At 50.5% G+C, this 14,674-nt stretch overlaps 1 protein-coding gene across 1 annotated transcript in view; it reads left to right on the forward strand.

Moving 5' to 3' along the window:
• Il21r (interleukin 21 receptor) overlaps window positions 1-1,937 on the forward strand; it is a 33,895-nt gene extending 31,958 nt beyond the window's left edge. Inside the window, exon 12 of the mRNA XM_048790076.1 lies at window positions 1,859-1,937. Within this exon, the coding sequence (XP_048646033.1) occupies window positions 1,859-1,937 (79 nt within the window). The remainder of the gene's footprint in view (window positions 1-1,858) is intronic.
• The last annotated feature ends 12,737 nt before the right edge of the window (window positions 1,938-14,674 follow it).

The raw sequence follows: 14,674 nt of genomic DNA on the forward strand, positions 1-14,674 counted from the left end.
CCAATGGGTGGTCAGGAGCCCTCCACCTGCTGGCCCCACGGCCCAAGCCAGCTAGCGAGGCGGTGACCCAGCTGCCCTGTCCCCAGCTGGCCACCACAGACGGCCACCCGGGCGCTAGCAGAGACAGGCCCGCGGCCCTCGGTCCCCGGGGAAGGGGCCTCTGGGCCTGTGGCTCACGGTGTGCGTGGCTGGGTGTGCGGTGGCGTGTCCCCAGCTGCATGTGGCCCTGGCTGTGACAGAGCACCCGCAGGCACAGGCAAGGGCCGCCGGTCCACCAGCCTGCTGGGCTCAGGCACTGCCTGTGACAGGTGCCAAGCCAGGCCCCAGGTCCCGGGAAGAGTCCAGCAGCCACACACGTCCAGGCTGTCCCTGCAACCTCTCGGAAGGGCTGGGGAGGGGGTGAGCCCTCAGGGCGCAGGAAGATTCCGCCCAGGGGGCCGCGGCTGTGCTGCCCAGACAAGTCGCACTCCCTCTCTGGGCTGCTTCCTCACCTGTGCAGGAGCCTGGCCAGCCCCGGGGTGGGGAGGCCCCGGTTCAGTCTGCAGCCTGAGCAGCCCCTCCGCCAGCTTCCTGCCCGTGCAGAGGTGGCTGGGGTGAGAAACCAGGTGACACTGACAGCCTGGGCCCAGGGCCCTCTGAAGCGGGTACTCGGGGTTTCCGGGCCTCGAACCGCTCAGCCGTGTCCCTTGGAAACAGTCCCTGCCACCAGGGTTCTTTTTTGGCTTCTGCTGCCCATTAAAAAAATCCCCTTTTGTACCCTCAAAAATATTCATCAAGCACCAGGTACAGGCTGGGCACGGTGCCAGGCGCTGGGAGCCCAGAGTGGGCACGGTGCCCACGGGACCCGCCCTGTGCACTCACGGGCGTCGGGGACACACGGAGGAACCAGCGGCCGGAGGCCACGTCCTCCGGGCCCCTGCAGCAGGCCCAGCCCCCCCAGCCCTGATGTCTTCTGTGTTCAGCCCGGGGACTCGGGGACTCGGGGACAGTCGGTTTTCAGTGACTTCTCAGAGCCTGAAAATGAATGAAGCCATGTCACCGGCCCCACTTCAGTCCCAGAGCCAGCTGTGGGTGACAGACGATTCATAAACGCCTCTATTTGTATTTTCAAGCAGTTAGGCGGCCTTCCCTCCAAGGGTGCCCACCTAGAGGTGGCGTCTCGGGGCCAACAGGGTCAAGGAGCCCCGGGGATCCCCCACCCGGCCTGGACCCTCCCGTGGGAGCCGGGTCGGCTGGGCGAGGAGGCGGCAGGGGTTAGTTCTGCTGACAGTCTGCCCGGGACTTTCCTGTGAAGCAAGGCAGTTGGGAGAAGTTGCTGAGAGAGATACTGGAGGAGTCCTCAGTGAGCGCCTGGAAAGTTCTGGAACGCTGGAGACTGGGGACCTGGGACCAGGTCCTGCTCGTGTGAGAGCCCCCCGCCCCGCCCCCTGGACACTTGGGCTGAGGTCGCTGTGGTTGTCACACCTCCCCCGAGCGGCAGTTGGAAGGTGCCACCTGCAGACACCTGAGCGGAGGCTCCCTGGGGAGGCTCAGTTCTCCAGGGGGCTGTGGCCTGGGGCGACGTCCCTCCCCGACTCCACCTTTGAAGGAGAGGCCGCACGTGGACAGGGCGGCAGAGGCTGGAGCCAAGAGAGGCCCCCACCAAGGATGGACAGGAAGTAGGTGGGCGGATGGCCAGGTGGACGGATGGAAGGACAAACAGAGGTGGAGAGACAGAGCCGGACGCCGAAGACAAAGCCCGAGACCTGCCTCCTTCACTGACCTCCCCCAGCCTGGTGCATAGTAGACACTCAATAAAGCCTGGTTTGTAGCTCTCTCCTTGCCTTGGTGTGACTGTCCCACCACGGCCGACCTCCAGCCGCAAACTGACCACTGGAAACAGACCGGAGCGATCAGTGCGCACAGTGGGCCTCCTGGGGGAGGAGCGGGTAGGGTAGAGGGCTGATGGGCCCTGGGCTGGGGGGGCTGGAGGAGGAGGTCCGGGGGTTGGGCTGTGGAATGGCCCTCAGGGCCGCCTGGTGCACCACCTGTACCCTCTCGTGGAGCCCTCCTGGCCGCCATGCCCACCCGCAGGCTCTGAGGGGGCAGGACAGCCACCTGCCCGAGGCGTGCACCAAACCCATCCTTAGACTTGGAAGCTGAACTTGAGGCTCTCGGTCCTCGTCCAGCCCTCGCTCAGCCAGCTCTGCTGCAGGGGACCCAGATAAAGAGGTCGAAGACTCTGCGCAAACACCCGTGGGCGCCAGTGCCTTTGCACCCGGTGGGTGTGGCTGATGCCAGCCCAGGGAGCACCTGTGTGACCTCAGCACAGCCACATCCTGCTGTCTGCTGGGATTGCTGAGCTGTGGGGAGAGCCCGGGCCTGGGAGCTGCTGGGGCAACCAGGGGCAAACAGCTTGCCTGAGACCAAGGTGACGTGTAAGAAAGCAGGACCGAGATGTGGAAACTTATTCCTGGGACTATCTCTTGAGCACCTGGATCCAGCCATACCTGAAATCATATACCTCCCAGACTTTTGAGGTCCATGATTATGGAAATCATTATGCTCTGCACCAATTTTTCCAGCTTTGGGCCTTGTGGGCACATGCCAGGATTGCACCTCCTGGACCTTTGTGGTCACAGGAGGCCACGTGACTAGGGCTGGCTAATGAGCTTTGAGCAGAAGTGGCAAATCTCACTTCTGGATAGAGCATCTAACTATAGTCAAAATGCCCCCTAGAGTGCTTTTCCTCTGCGTCGGTGACCAGTGGTGACTAAGATGGTGACTCCTCCATCAGCCGGGGTCTTTGCCTGAAGAGGCGAGGACCAGTGTTCCCAGTGTACCTGTGCTGGATGTTTTCATGAGGCAGAAATCCATCCTTTGTTGTTTGAAGTGGCTAGAGCTGGGCTGTTTGTTACGCAGCACGCCCCAGCCTATCCTGACTGAGGCAACGAGCTGATATGTTCCCTTTTTGTGCTAACGCTGGTTTGTGGTGGGTTCCTATTGCTGGCAGCAGGAAGTGTCCTAGCATTATCTTCCTCCCTGCGAGGAGAACTCCCTTTCCATCCAAGGAGGGACCATATTTAAAGGGACCCAAGAGGTGGGGGTTGTAGCTCAGTGGCTCCGTGGTAGCTCAGTGCCTGACTAGCATGTCTCAGGCCCTGGGGCTGACCTCAGCATAGTAGGGGGACAAAAATTCCAAAGGGACAGGGACCAGGCTCTGACAGTTGTCATAAGCGACCAGGGTAAGGGGCTTGCTGACCCCGAGCCTCAGTTTCCTCTTCTGTAACCCCGGGGGCAGGAATGAGCCTCTCAGTTTTCTTTGGGGACGCTCCCAGCCGCTCCCTGCTCCCTCCCCAGGAGCTGCCCCTACATCACCTGCTGGGACTCGCCCCACCATAGCAGTTTCTGCAAGGCCACAGCTGGGGACACGCCCGAGTGTCCTGGTCTTCTCCTGTGGAAAGAGACAGAGGGTTGAGTCAGGCCGGCCCTTCATTCCCCATCCCTGGGGCAACAGAGGCACAGGGGGACACGTGACACCCAGGGTCCCCTGGTTCCACTCTCGTGCTGTGTCCCTCTTGGCCTCTGGCTGGAGGGGAGCCTCTTCTCGCTCCAGGCTGTGGCGCCCCTGCTGGCTGCACCCACAATGCAGTGCAGAGGCCCAGGTGCCCCCACAGGAACAGGAGTCTCATGGGGAGTGGGCATGGGCCTTCCTTCCTCAGCCTCCCTTCCTCAGCCTCCCTTCCTCAGCCTCCCTTCCTCAGCCTCCCTTCCTCAGCCTTTCTTCCACAGCCTCCCTTCCTCAGCCTCCCTTCCTCAGCCCAGACTTCTCCAGACAGGGAAGGAATAAGAAGCACAAACCATTGACCACAAGGACAACCAAGAGGCCACAGCAGCTGGAACCATCGCACCTTCCTGGGGAGTGGGAGGACGGGGTCTGGGTTGGCTCTGTGGGACCTGCCGCGGCCCAGCTCCTGGTTCCGGCGGCCGCACCCTGGCCTGGTCCTCGTCTCCCTGACACATACCCCCAGCCCCCCGCACCGCCCGTCTTTTGCTGGCTCTGGCACGAGCTGCAGGCGCCTGGCCCCGGGCCGTCCTCTAACGCCCAGCCAAGGCATCAGGCCACCCAGCGGCTCGGGGGCCACTGCCAGCCCCAACCTCGGGGAGCTCTCTGGAGCTCCTCAGGCCTCAGTCTCCTCGTCCATGAAGTGGGCACAAGGGTTACCCCGACCTCTCGGGGTGCTAGAGAACAGTGCCTCGTGCCTTCCACGGGCTCAGGAAGTGCTGCTGTGGTCCTTTTGTCACTTCTATGGCCCGGTCACCCCCACCTGGGCCGGTTCTCACGGGTCTCAGCCTTGAATGTGGAGGGACAAAGAGCGACAGGCCCCCAGACCATCAGGGAAAGAGCAGCCTGGGCCACTGCTGCCCCCTGCTGCCCGGCACTGGAACTGGCCGATGGCGGAGGAAGTGGCACCGGCTCTGTGCTGGCCAGGGGCAGGGGGTGCTCCGGAGCCTCTGCCGGGTGCTTGTACATGTAGGGGACCCGACTCGCAGTCGTCATGGAGACCTGAGGTGGGAGGTGCCGGCGGTGAGGTTGAGTTCAGCGAGCGCTGACTTCTGCCCTGTGGGTGGACGAACCTGCCTTGGGTCCGGGGGTGGGGAGCTCCCACTCAGCAGGTGGGTTGCATGCACGCATTTGAGCCCATGTGCGCGCACACACCCCACTCACATATGCACATCTGGAAAACCTCTGGCTGCAATGAGTCAAGGGCCCAGGGGAAGGATGGGTGGTCGGGAGGCTGGGCCACTCTGCGGTCTTGCAGCCCGTGTGGGTGCAGGCGTGCCAGGGAGTCAGTGGTGGGCAGCGCTGACGGCTGATGGCGAGCCTGGTGTGAAAGGGGCATCGTGGCTGTGTTTCCCGGGCAAACAGATGCAGGGGCCTGGGAGGGGCCTGGGCAGGAGCGCCCACCTGGGAGGTTCAGCCTGTCGGGCTTTGGGTTTGCACGGGAGCCACCCACATTTGTTTATGGCCATCTGTCCCAGCTGGAGACCTACGCTGGTTCACAGAACCTGACTGTCCCAGTAACTTAGGAAAAGGGCCAAGAAAGCAGGTGACCTCACAGAAGAGAGAGAGAGAGAGAGAGAGAGAGGATTTTTAATATTCATTTTTCAGTTTTCGTCGGACACAGCATCTTTGTTGGTATGTGGTGCTGAGGGTCGAACCCGGGCCGCACGCATGCCAGGCGAGCGCGCTACCGCTTGAGCCACATCCCCAGCCCACAGAAGCTCCTCTTCAAAATCGGAGCCGGCTCTGCGACCTCAAGGGTCCTTGGAAAGAGAGCGAGGTGCTGGAATTCACCCACGAGGGGAGGTTCCATGGAACATTCTATCCCCAAAAGGGCAAAGGGGTAGGGTTACAAAGGAACAGGGGAGTGCAGCTCAACTCCAGCGGGTGATGGGTGAGGCCTCCGCCTGGGGCCACGCCTTGTTATCTGGAGGGTGACACTGCCCGGCCAGACTGCAGGCAGCAGTGTTGGGAACCTCGTGGTCAGGGCTTCAAGGCCTGGGCCTCCAGGGTGGCTCCCGACACTTAAGGAAAAATAGCTGAAGAAGGAGGAGTCCCCTGTGTGAGCCTGTGACAGCGGCCAGGCCTGCTCTGGTGGCGCACATGGGCAGTGGGCGGACCTCGGGGCCCCTTCCTGAGTGACCTCAGTGTGCTTAGCGCTCAGCGGTTCTTTCCTTCTGAAGTGCCCTTCTAGCCCCAGCATGGCCCCCGGGCCCCCTTCTTTATGGCCCCTGCTGGCCCTGCCACTCAGCTCGCAGCCACTGCACCGTGGTTTCTGCAGACACTGCGCACAGCTGGGAGACAGGGCTTTCTCGGAGGGGTGGGTGGTGCTGGGTGGAGGGACTGCTGGGGGGTGGGCGGCTGGATGGCACATGGAAGGCTGGCTGGGAGGAGGGTAGTGACAAACTGATGTGTCTCCATTTTTGAGAAACCAGCCTCTACCTCAGAGCAAAGCCTGTCCAAGGAAGGGGGTGTGACCCTGGTCCTTGGAAAAACCCACAGAGCACTCCTGGGCACATAGCCACCCTGCTGAGTTGTTTGTCTACAAATAACAGGAGAGGTCTGTGGCGCCAGGTGTCCCTGACTCAGTCAGGCTAAGCGAGGACCCATAGCAACCGCCTAGCAACCACCAATCAGCAAGAGACAGGGAAAATACCTGGGATGCCCGATGACCCCCCAGTAGTTTCTGGTGGTTGATAACATGTTGGGAAACCATGTAGTTCAGCACGTACACCCCTCGTGGCCTAAACCAGTCAGTTCAAAGGAATCCCCCTCTTGTACTAACCAATCACCCTTACCCAACTTGTTCCCGCCAGTGAATGTGCTCATCAATGTTAAGAGTTGTTGTGTGACTTTCCTGGGGTGTGGAATGATTTGCTGTGTGATGTTGTGACCATAGAGTATCCCCCCAAAACCTATAAAATCTCACTGGACAAAGGACCAGGACTCACTCCCTGGGACGGCTGCATCGGGAATGGTTGTGAGTCCAGGCTCGAGCTAGCAATAAAGACTCTTGTGTGATTGCATTGGATTCGGTTCCTGGAGGTCTATTGGGGTCCCACGAATCTGGCATAACATCTGGGGGCTCATCCGGGATCCCCCAGACCCCAGGACCCCCGAACTGGAGCTAACACCGGTGAGTCTTGTTATTCGTGTGTCTGTTTGCTTTGTTCTCACCACGGCCCGTAGAATCTGTACTCTGGGCTGGCAACTGGCCTTGCCATAGGGTCGCCAGCGGAGGCTCCTGGGAGATGTCCCAGACCCCAATCTGAGGGGGATACTCCCTCAGTCTTTTCGTCTGAGGGAATCTGTGTGTGTCTTTTTGTCTGTGTCTCTCTTAAGTGTGAGGGCATTGTTTTACTTTGGACAGATGCAGTGTCCCAAGTTCCGCTCTGCCTGCGATGTGTGGAGGTAACTTTAGCTAAATTTTAGCCTGAAAATGTCCCTGGTAAGGGACCCAAAGTCAATAGAACCGCCAGCGTTTCTGTTCTCACCTCTTACACCCCTTTGAGCTGTGTTTTAAAGAACTTTGATAAGCTTTAGCCCCCTTTGTTAAATGGGATTAGGGAAGCAACGTTTTCTTTCTTCCCCTGGTTGGCTTGAGTGCACCCACTGCAGAGGGAAATGCCTGCTGGGGGTCTAAGAACTGAGTACCTCCCTTTTTCTTTTTCTCAAAACCCTGTCCTCATTACTAAATTGGCATTAATTGGCTTCGAGGACAGGAACCGAACTTTCAGTTACAAATTTTGATACCCCAGGGGGGACTCTAGAGGAGCCCCGACTCCACTTTCTTGGGAAGCCTAAAAATGGACTTTTTGAGAGCTGTCTACTGGAAAGTCAGGAGATACGGAGCGTGCCTGGTGCCTGGGTCGGACGGAATCAGAGGAGCTGACCCTGTAAGTAAAGGAGGGACTGAGGGACTCCCAGCAGCTGCTGAAGCCCTTTTGCTTCGGGGAACTCCCTCCTTCCTTCCCTGCGCTGTGAGGATTGCTCCACCTCTGTCTGCTTAAAAAAAAGCGGGGGAGAGGGACACTGAACGCAGTAAAGTCGCCACACCCAGACCCTTGAGATTTTACACTTCTGGTTGCCCCTCTGTGAGAACATCTGGTCCACTCACAGGGACATCTGTGGTGCCACTGGTGTAGGAGTCATAGTTAAATGGGAGTTGGAAACTTGGGGAGATTTTTCTCTCATCTGCCCTGTTTTAAAGGTTCCTGTCTGTTGGCCATAGTCTGGAGCTCCTTTCTGTCTGTCTGTCCTGTGTCTTTGTTTCTGGCCCCATAAGACATGGGCAATGATGTGTTGATGTTATAGACTGTTTCCTGGGGATGATTTTGGCTGAATGTGTCTAAAAGATATTTTATTGTGACAATCTGGTATCTGAATGGGTTTTTGAAGCATTGCACAATCTTGCAGTTAAAAGTTGGGTTTAGGTAATTGTTTAGTTTATGATTTCAGATGATTCATGCCAGAGAACTTAAATACTTAGGATGGGAAACTAAAGAACTCTACTTCCAAGTTGGCAGGTAACTTCCCAATCATTCAGTTTTCTCACCAATTTTTGAATTGGGTAGCCTGGGAAGATGTCACTGAGTGTACCAGCACATTATTAATTTGGGCAAGGATAGTAAATTGCCGCAGTCCGGCTGCAGCAAAATAACTGGGGGGTGACGAACAACTTGTGTACGTTGATACAGCAGGAGTGGGAGCCGTTTATTGAAGGACAGGAGCAGTATTTATACATTCCACACAGCTTATCTAATTAGCATAAACTAGATACATCAGTCAACCAATCAGGAATCTCCACACTTAATGGCTCGCTGGTGTTACTTCACAAACCACTCCCTCTGGCATTTTGCCAGGCACCATCCAGACTTGTTTACGAACTCTAACATTCCCCTGGCAAAATGCCAGGTGTTATTTTGACTTGTTTACAGACTCTAACAGTAAATCATGGTATGGTATCTGTTCCCCTCAGTGTGTAGGATTTAGGAAAGGAATGTGTTGGATTGGGACGTTGGTCTGGCTGATTGGAATGACATTGAATAGCAACAGTCTTGGAATTTCTAAAGCTTAATTTTGGATATAGATGGTAGTTTGTGGTTCTCTTTTGGATTTTTTTTCAGGTGATTTAATGTAACTTAACATTACTTTAGGAACTTCAGAACAAAGGAAGTGGTTTAATGATCCTGAAGGGATTTCCTCTGATGGTAGCTTTTATATTATGAAGTAAGATCCTGTTTTCAGTTGTGTGTGAGCAAGTTTTTCTAGTGTAAGAAATTTTTTCCTTTGGCAAAACAAGATGTAAATGTATGAAATTTTGTGAATTGTATCTTAAACTTGCATCATAATTTTCAACATCCAAACCTGAAAATTATGACTAAAGGTTAAAATGCCTTAGGCATGAGGTTTCTGCTCAGAATAGCAGTTTTCCCTGCTCCTTCCAGAACTCAGCCAGGACTTAAGTTGAAATGCAAATGGAAGAAGCCTGCAAGCTCAGTAGGAGACTGATCTGAGGCTCAAGAAAAAATACGAAAAAGAGTAAAGGTGTCTTTTTACCCCAACTCAAACTAGACTAAACCAAGAAGTAAATTGTATGCTATTTACTAATTTCTGGCCGGTCATTTTTTCTAGGACTCTTGTTTTTTCTTAGATTCTGTATTTTTTTTGAACTCATGATTTTGATTCTATAGACCTAGGTTAATGTTTTTCTGATCAGTTATATTTTTGATCAACTGTGGAGATTTTAAACATTGCAATGGAGATTTCACCTGAGTAAAGCTACAAGACCTTTACTATTGAGTTATGTGTGCACACTTGTGTTATGTGTTGTATGTCTGTATGTGCATATGCCCATATATCATGCACATGATACGAAAATTGGCAGATATATGAGGAACGCTCATAAAAATTTTTAAAAAGGATCCAAATATCTTTGATTCACGTGATTTAAATGGTTCAATTTAAATTGGGTAAACAGATGAAAATAATGACGTCTTTAAAATTAAGCTTACAAGTTTTTCTAGGTGTTCAAAAAAAAAACTAATAAAATGTTGATGTCTATGAAATGTCTGATATGCTTTGGTTCTAGGACTTTTCTTCAACAAGGAAGAAATGGCTAACACTGTTCAATACACTTTTGATAAAATAAGTAAAGTAGATTTGACATGGGATTACTCATTTATTAGTACTTTTGTTGGATATCTGATTGATTTACAAGGTTAAAATGCTAAATGTTAAATAATCCATTGAGCACTCTTAACTCCTTGAATTGCATTGGGTAACATTATTGATGTTTTCGTAAGTTAGTAAATGAAGAAAAAAGGTATAAAGTTGCTTTGTCATCCCTGATACTTAGACGTTGTGTTTTCATGAAATGGTAAACAGATGTGATTCTGTATACAAGGGTTTATAGAAGATTTCTTTATACAAAGGCTCAAAAGTTTAAACTGTTCCAATTAAGAGTATTATAAGTAAAATCAAGTATTTCTTTTTATTAAAATGAAATAATCTGCCTAAATTCAGAAATTTACGAGGATTGTTTCAAAATGTGAACAGAAAAGGAGGTTAACAGATGGAAAGGAGAAATTAGAAGGTTCTAGGTATGGAAATCATACTTAATAGAAGAGAAAAAAGTGTTCCTGGATAAGAAAGTCTTTATGTGATGAAGTAAATAAGAGAGTTTAAGTAAGTTATAAAGAAGGTCTGTGTAAGTTTGTCTTTACAATCAGTCATATGTTAAAAAGACAAAGATTCCTTAAAACATTAGTTTACCATAACATTGTTATTTATTAAGTTTTGTTTCTTGTTCCTAGAGCAAGTAATCTTAAAGGAATTAAACAGCTGGTTAAACAAGAACTGTTATTTTAGAGAATTGTGCTATGTTATGTCTTTAAGTTAAACTTGGTTAATATAAAAACATCAATGTAATTGTGGTGCTATTAATGTGTTCATATCTTCCAGGTGTACAAGTCTGTAAGGCAGAAACTTTAAAAAGGCATTATATCAAGCTGGTGATCTAAAGTTGTATGGAAATTTTAGGCTTAAAAGAAAAACATGTTGGAGATTTATTTATATCATTTGATGCTCTGTAACTGGACCTATTATAAAAAAGATATGTAAAGTTCCATGTTACTTTTTACACTAAGGTATAATTTAAATGTATTTTTAAGTTAACGAGAGCCTAATCTGTGTAAAGGTTAATATTGTAAAACACAAAAGTACTTTGCTACTTTTCTACAAAAGGTTAAAATCTTTCAGCCTTTCTTTAATTCATGTTTTAGATGTGATATCATATTGTGTTAGCTAATGTTCATGTGAACTTGAACAACAATTTATGTAAGCTTTCTAAAATGATGTTTAAAAAGCAAAGATCAGCTTCAGAATTACAGCACTTAAGATTTATGAGGAGGGCTGGGGATGTGGCTCAAGCGGTAGCGCGCTCGCCTGGCATGCGTGGGGCCCGGGTTCGATCCTCAGCACCACATACAAACAAAGATGTTGTGTCCGCCCATAACTAAAAAAAAATAGATATTAAAAAAATTCTCTCTCTCTCTCTCCCTCTCTCACTTTCCCTTTAAAAAAAAAAGAGATTTATGAAGAGCCCCGCCTTACCTGAGATAAGGCTCTGTGTCCCATCTCACTACATGTGAGAATGACTATGAAAGAAGTAGGCCAGATTTCAGTACATTTAAAGTTGTGTCCAAAAGTTGGTTTTTGTTAAAATTACTAGGATCTCAAACAGGGGATATGATGTATAACTCTGACAAAGTTCAAGGTAGTTATTATATGAACTAAATATGTTTTACTCGTGTTAATTTTATTTTCTAGTTTCCTTATAAATGGTCTAAAGATTGCCTGTTAATGTTTTGCAGAGGCACTGATTTAAGAACACACAACCTGGGTTGATTTAAGATAATGAGTTATCACCTACAGGATAGAGAGATAGACATTAAAGCCCAGTACTCTTAATATAAGGCTGTTGAAATTTATTTTCTGGATGTTTAAGATGAAGATTTAATATTAAAGTTAAATTAAAAGGGCCAAGAAAACAATATTTGGGTCTTGCCCTCTGAGTCAGTCTGAATCCAGGGAACAGGGGACTTCTCTAAAGAGCTTTGCAACTCTGGGCCACATAACCTCCCGATCAGGGAGATTAATGAGACCAGTGGAGGACAGAAAGCCAATCAGTGCACTTGCTATGAATAGGAGGGTCATCAGAGAAGGGAGACATCCCTGATGCTTCTTCCAAGGGGAGCCACATGGTCAAGCAAGGCCTGGAGCCATCCTAGCGCAACTGGCACTAGCGGAACTGAGAAGCTGCTGTAAAGTTCCCCCAGGACTCCCAGGGAAACTCAGCTGTTAACAATAGATAGAAACAAAAGTCAGTTTGACTGCTTCATCTTAAACACCTAGCAAAGACAGTTAAAGCCAAAACACAGCTATTCCTGGGCATTTTAAATAATAATAATAGTTAAATGTAACTTAAGGTAAACACCTTGTGTTGGCCCCCAAGAATAAGTAAGACTGGAGGCTACAGAAGAGATTTTAGGCAGGAATGCCTGATAACTATTGAGAGGAACAGCCAAAGTAGTTTTTAGTTTAAGGCCTACAGATATTCCTAACCTACACAGGTAGGATTAGTGTTTGCTAGTATGATCATCCAGCCCTGAGTAACAGAATTAAAGGTTTCTCTATTAGACACAGAGGTCATACTAGTAAAAGGATTTTGCAAGATCAGATGACATTAACTTATTAAGCTGTATCTTAAGGGGAAGGACATCTGTAACACTAAAAGTTAAATGTTATGTTTACAGTCCTGATAACTGGGGATGGTAAAGCCTGGTGAGGGAACTTCTGTACAGTGACATGTTCCAGCTGCTGCAACATTTATTCAGTACTCATGTTTTTTGTTTCTCATAGAAGCGCCCATCCCCAGATGACTTTACAACCTGTTCTTCCCCAACCAGACTTCAAACCGAACTGACTACTAAAAGGGAACTCATGTCCCCCACGTCGTCGAGCCCCCTCACGTTCGACACCTCCTCTCAGCTCTGAAGCAGCCAGAACAAGCCGTCGCCCCTTCTCCTTACATCAATAAGGAGTTCCTAAAATTAGAGGGGGGGAAATGAAGCCAGAAATAGATAGACAGTGTAGATAGGTAAATCGAGTCAGGAGGCCAATTTTGAGTGAGTCTGGGAAGTTGAGGACTGTCCCCTGAGGGTTACTATCTACTCTAAAATTACCCTAGTGTCAATCTTAGTAGGACCACTCATGAACAAGCTAGTGGCTTCTGTCAAGGACAGAGTAAACACAGTTCAGATGATGGTTCTGCGTACCCACTATCAAGCCCTAGACCCAGAAGGAGAATCCTACTAAGATGTAGGGCCTGCCCAAATAGACCCCCAACTGAGGGGACCATGATTGGTCCCCAAGTTTCCAGACAAAGGGGAAATGAGAAACTGATGTGACTCCATTTGTGAAAATAAATAAATAACAGCAGCTTCTACCTCAAGGCCTGTCCTAAGGAAGGGGGCGTGACCCTTGTCCTGGGAAAAACCCACAGAGCACTCCTAGGCACATACCCACCCTGCTGAGTTGTTTGTCTGCAAATAACAGGAGAGGTCTGTGGTGCCAGGTGTCCCTGACTCAGTTAGGCTACGTGTGGACCTATAGTAACCCCTAGCAACCTCCAATCAGCATGAGACAGGGAAAATACCTGGGATGCCAGGTGACCCCCCAGTAGTTTATGGTGGTTGATAACATGATGGGAAACCATGTAGTTTAGCACGTACACCCCTCATGGCCTAAACCAATCAGTTCAAAGGAATCCCCCTCTTGGAACACCCCTACCCAACTTGTTCCCGCCAGTGAATGTGCTAATCAATGTTAAGAGCTGTTGTTGGATTTTCCCGCAGTATGGAATGATTTGCTGTGTGATGTTGTGAAGCATAGAGTATCCCCCCAAAACCTATAAAATCTCACTGAACTCACTCCCTGGGACTCACTTCCTGGGACCGCTGTGCCAGAAACGGTTGTGAATCCAGGCTTGAGCTTGCAATAAAGACTCTTGTGTGATTGCATTGGATTCGGCTCCTGGAGGTCTACTGGGCATTACAGTAGGACATGCAGATGGATAAGCAGGTGGGTGGGTAGACAGGTCCGGGAGAAGGGAGTGACTGGAGTGTCCAGCTGCGCCCACCACGCCCATCTCTGCTCCCTGAATCTCCATCTTGCTTCCCCAAACATGAGTCCAAATTGGCCTCTGTCCAGGACGCACTGGGAAGGAGATGCGGTGCCGAAGGTGCTGTGTGGCACGCCCAGGCTCCTCAGTGTCCCCGGCTCTCCTTCAGGCAGATAGAAAACTCGGTCCCTGGGACCTGAGTGTCAACTAGTGTTTTATGTCACGGCTGAAACATACCTGTTTCCTGCCACCACGGGCTGCTTTCCAAACAGTGAGCATTCGTAGTGTTTTCTGCTTGTAAAGCAGATCACGTTCATTTTCCTGCCCGATCTCCTTAAAAAATCCCACAGAACATTCTCTTTTTATACTAGAGTAAAAATGAAAACTAGGAGACCAAGGATTGGCGCGCAGGGTTCCCCTGGAGTCCAGTCCTCCTGCTCCTCGTCCCTCACTGAAGCAGGGCCTGGAGTGACACAGGCCCTGGGCCTGCAGAGGAGAATGGACACAGGGATGGAAGTTAGGCCAGGTCAGATCAGAGGCCAGTGTGGTCTCCCCAAGGGGCTGGCCTTGGAGACATCCTGGACATCCTGGAGGATGTCCCACCCACCGGACACGGCCTCTACTCACCACCTCAGACTGTCCTATGCAGGAGGCAAGTTGCTAGAACTTTTCACTTTTTTCAAGAGAAGATAGAAATCTAATATTTTTTAATGCGTAAAATCTGAATGTTTAAATAGTGCAACTAATAATTTAAATGTCAGGATAAGAGATCTTCAAGCTGGACACGCTGGCCCACGCCTGTAATCCCAGCAGCTCGGGAGGCTGAGGCAGGAGGATCATGAGTTCAAAGCCAGCCTCAACAACTTAGCGAAGTGCTAAGCAACTCAGTGAGACCCTGTCTCTAAAAAAAAAAAAAGGCTGGGGATGGGGCATAGTCTGTCTCTTAT

This window comes from Marmota marmota, unplaced genomic scaffold, assembly GCF_001458135.2.
Source record: "Marmota marmota marmota unplaced genomic scaffold, marMar, whole genome shotgun sequence".
Classification (NCBI taxonomy): Eukaryota; Metazoa; Chordata; class Mammalia; order Rodentia; family Sciuridae; genus Marmota; species Marmota marmota.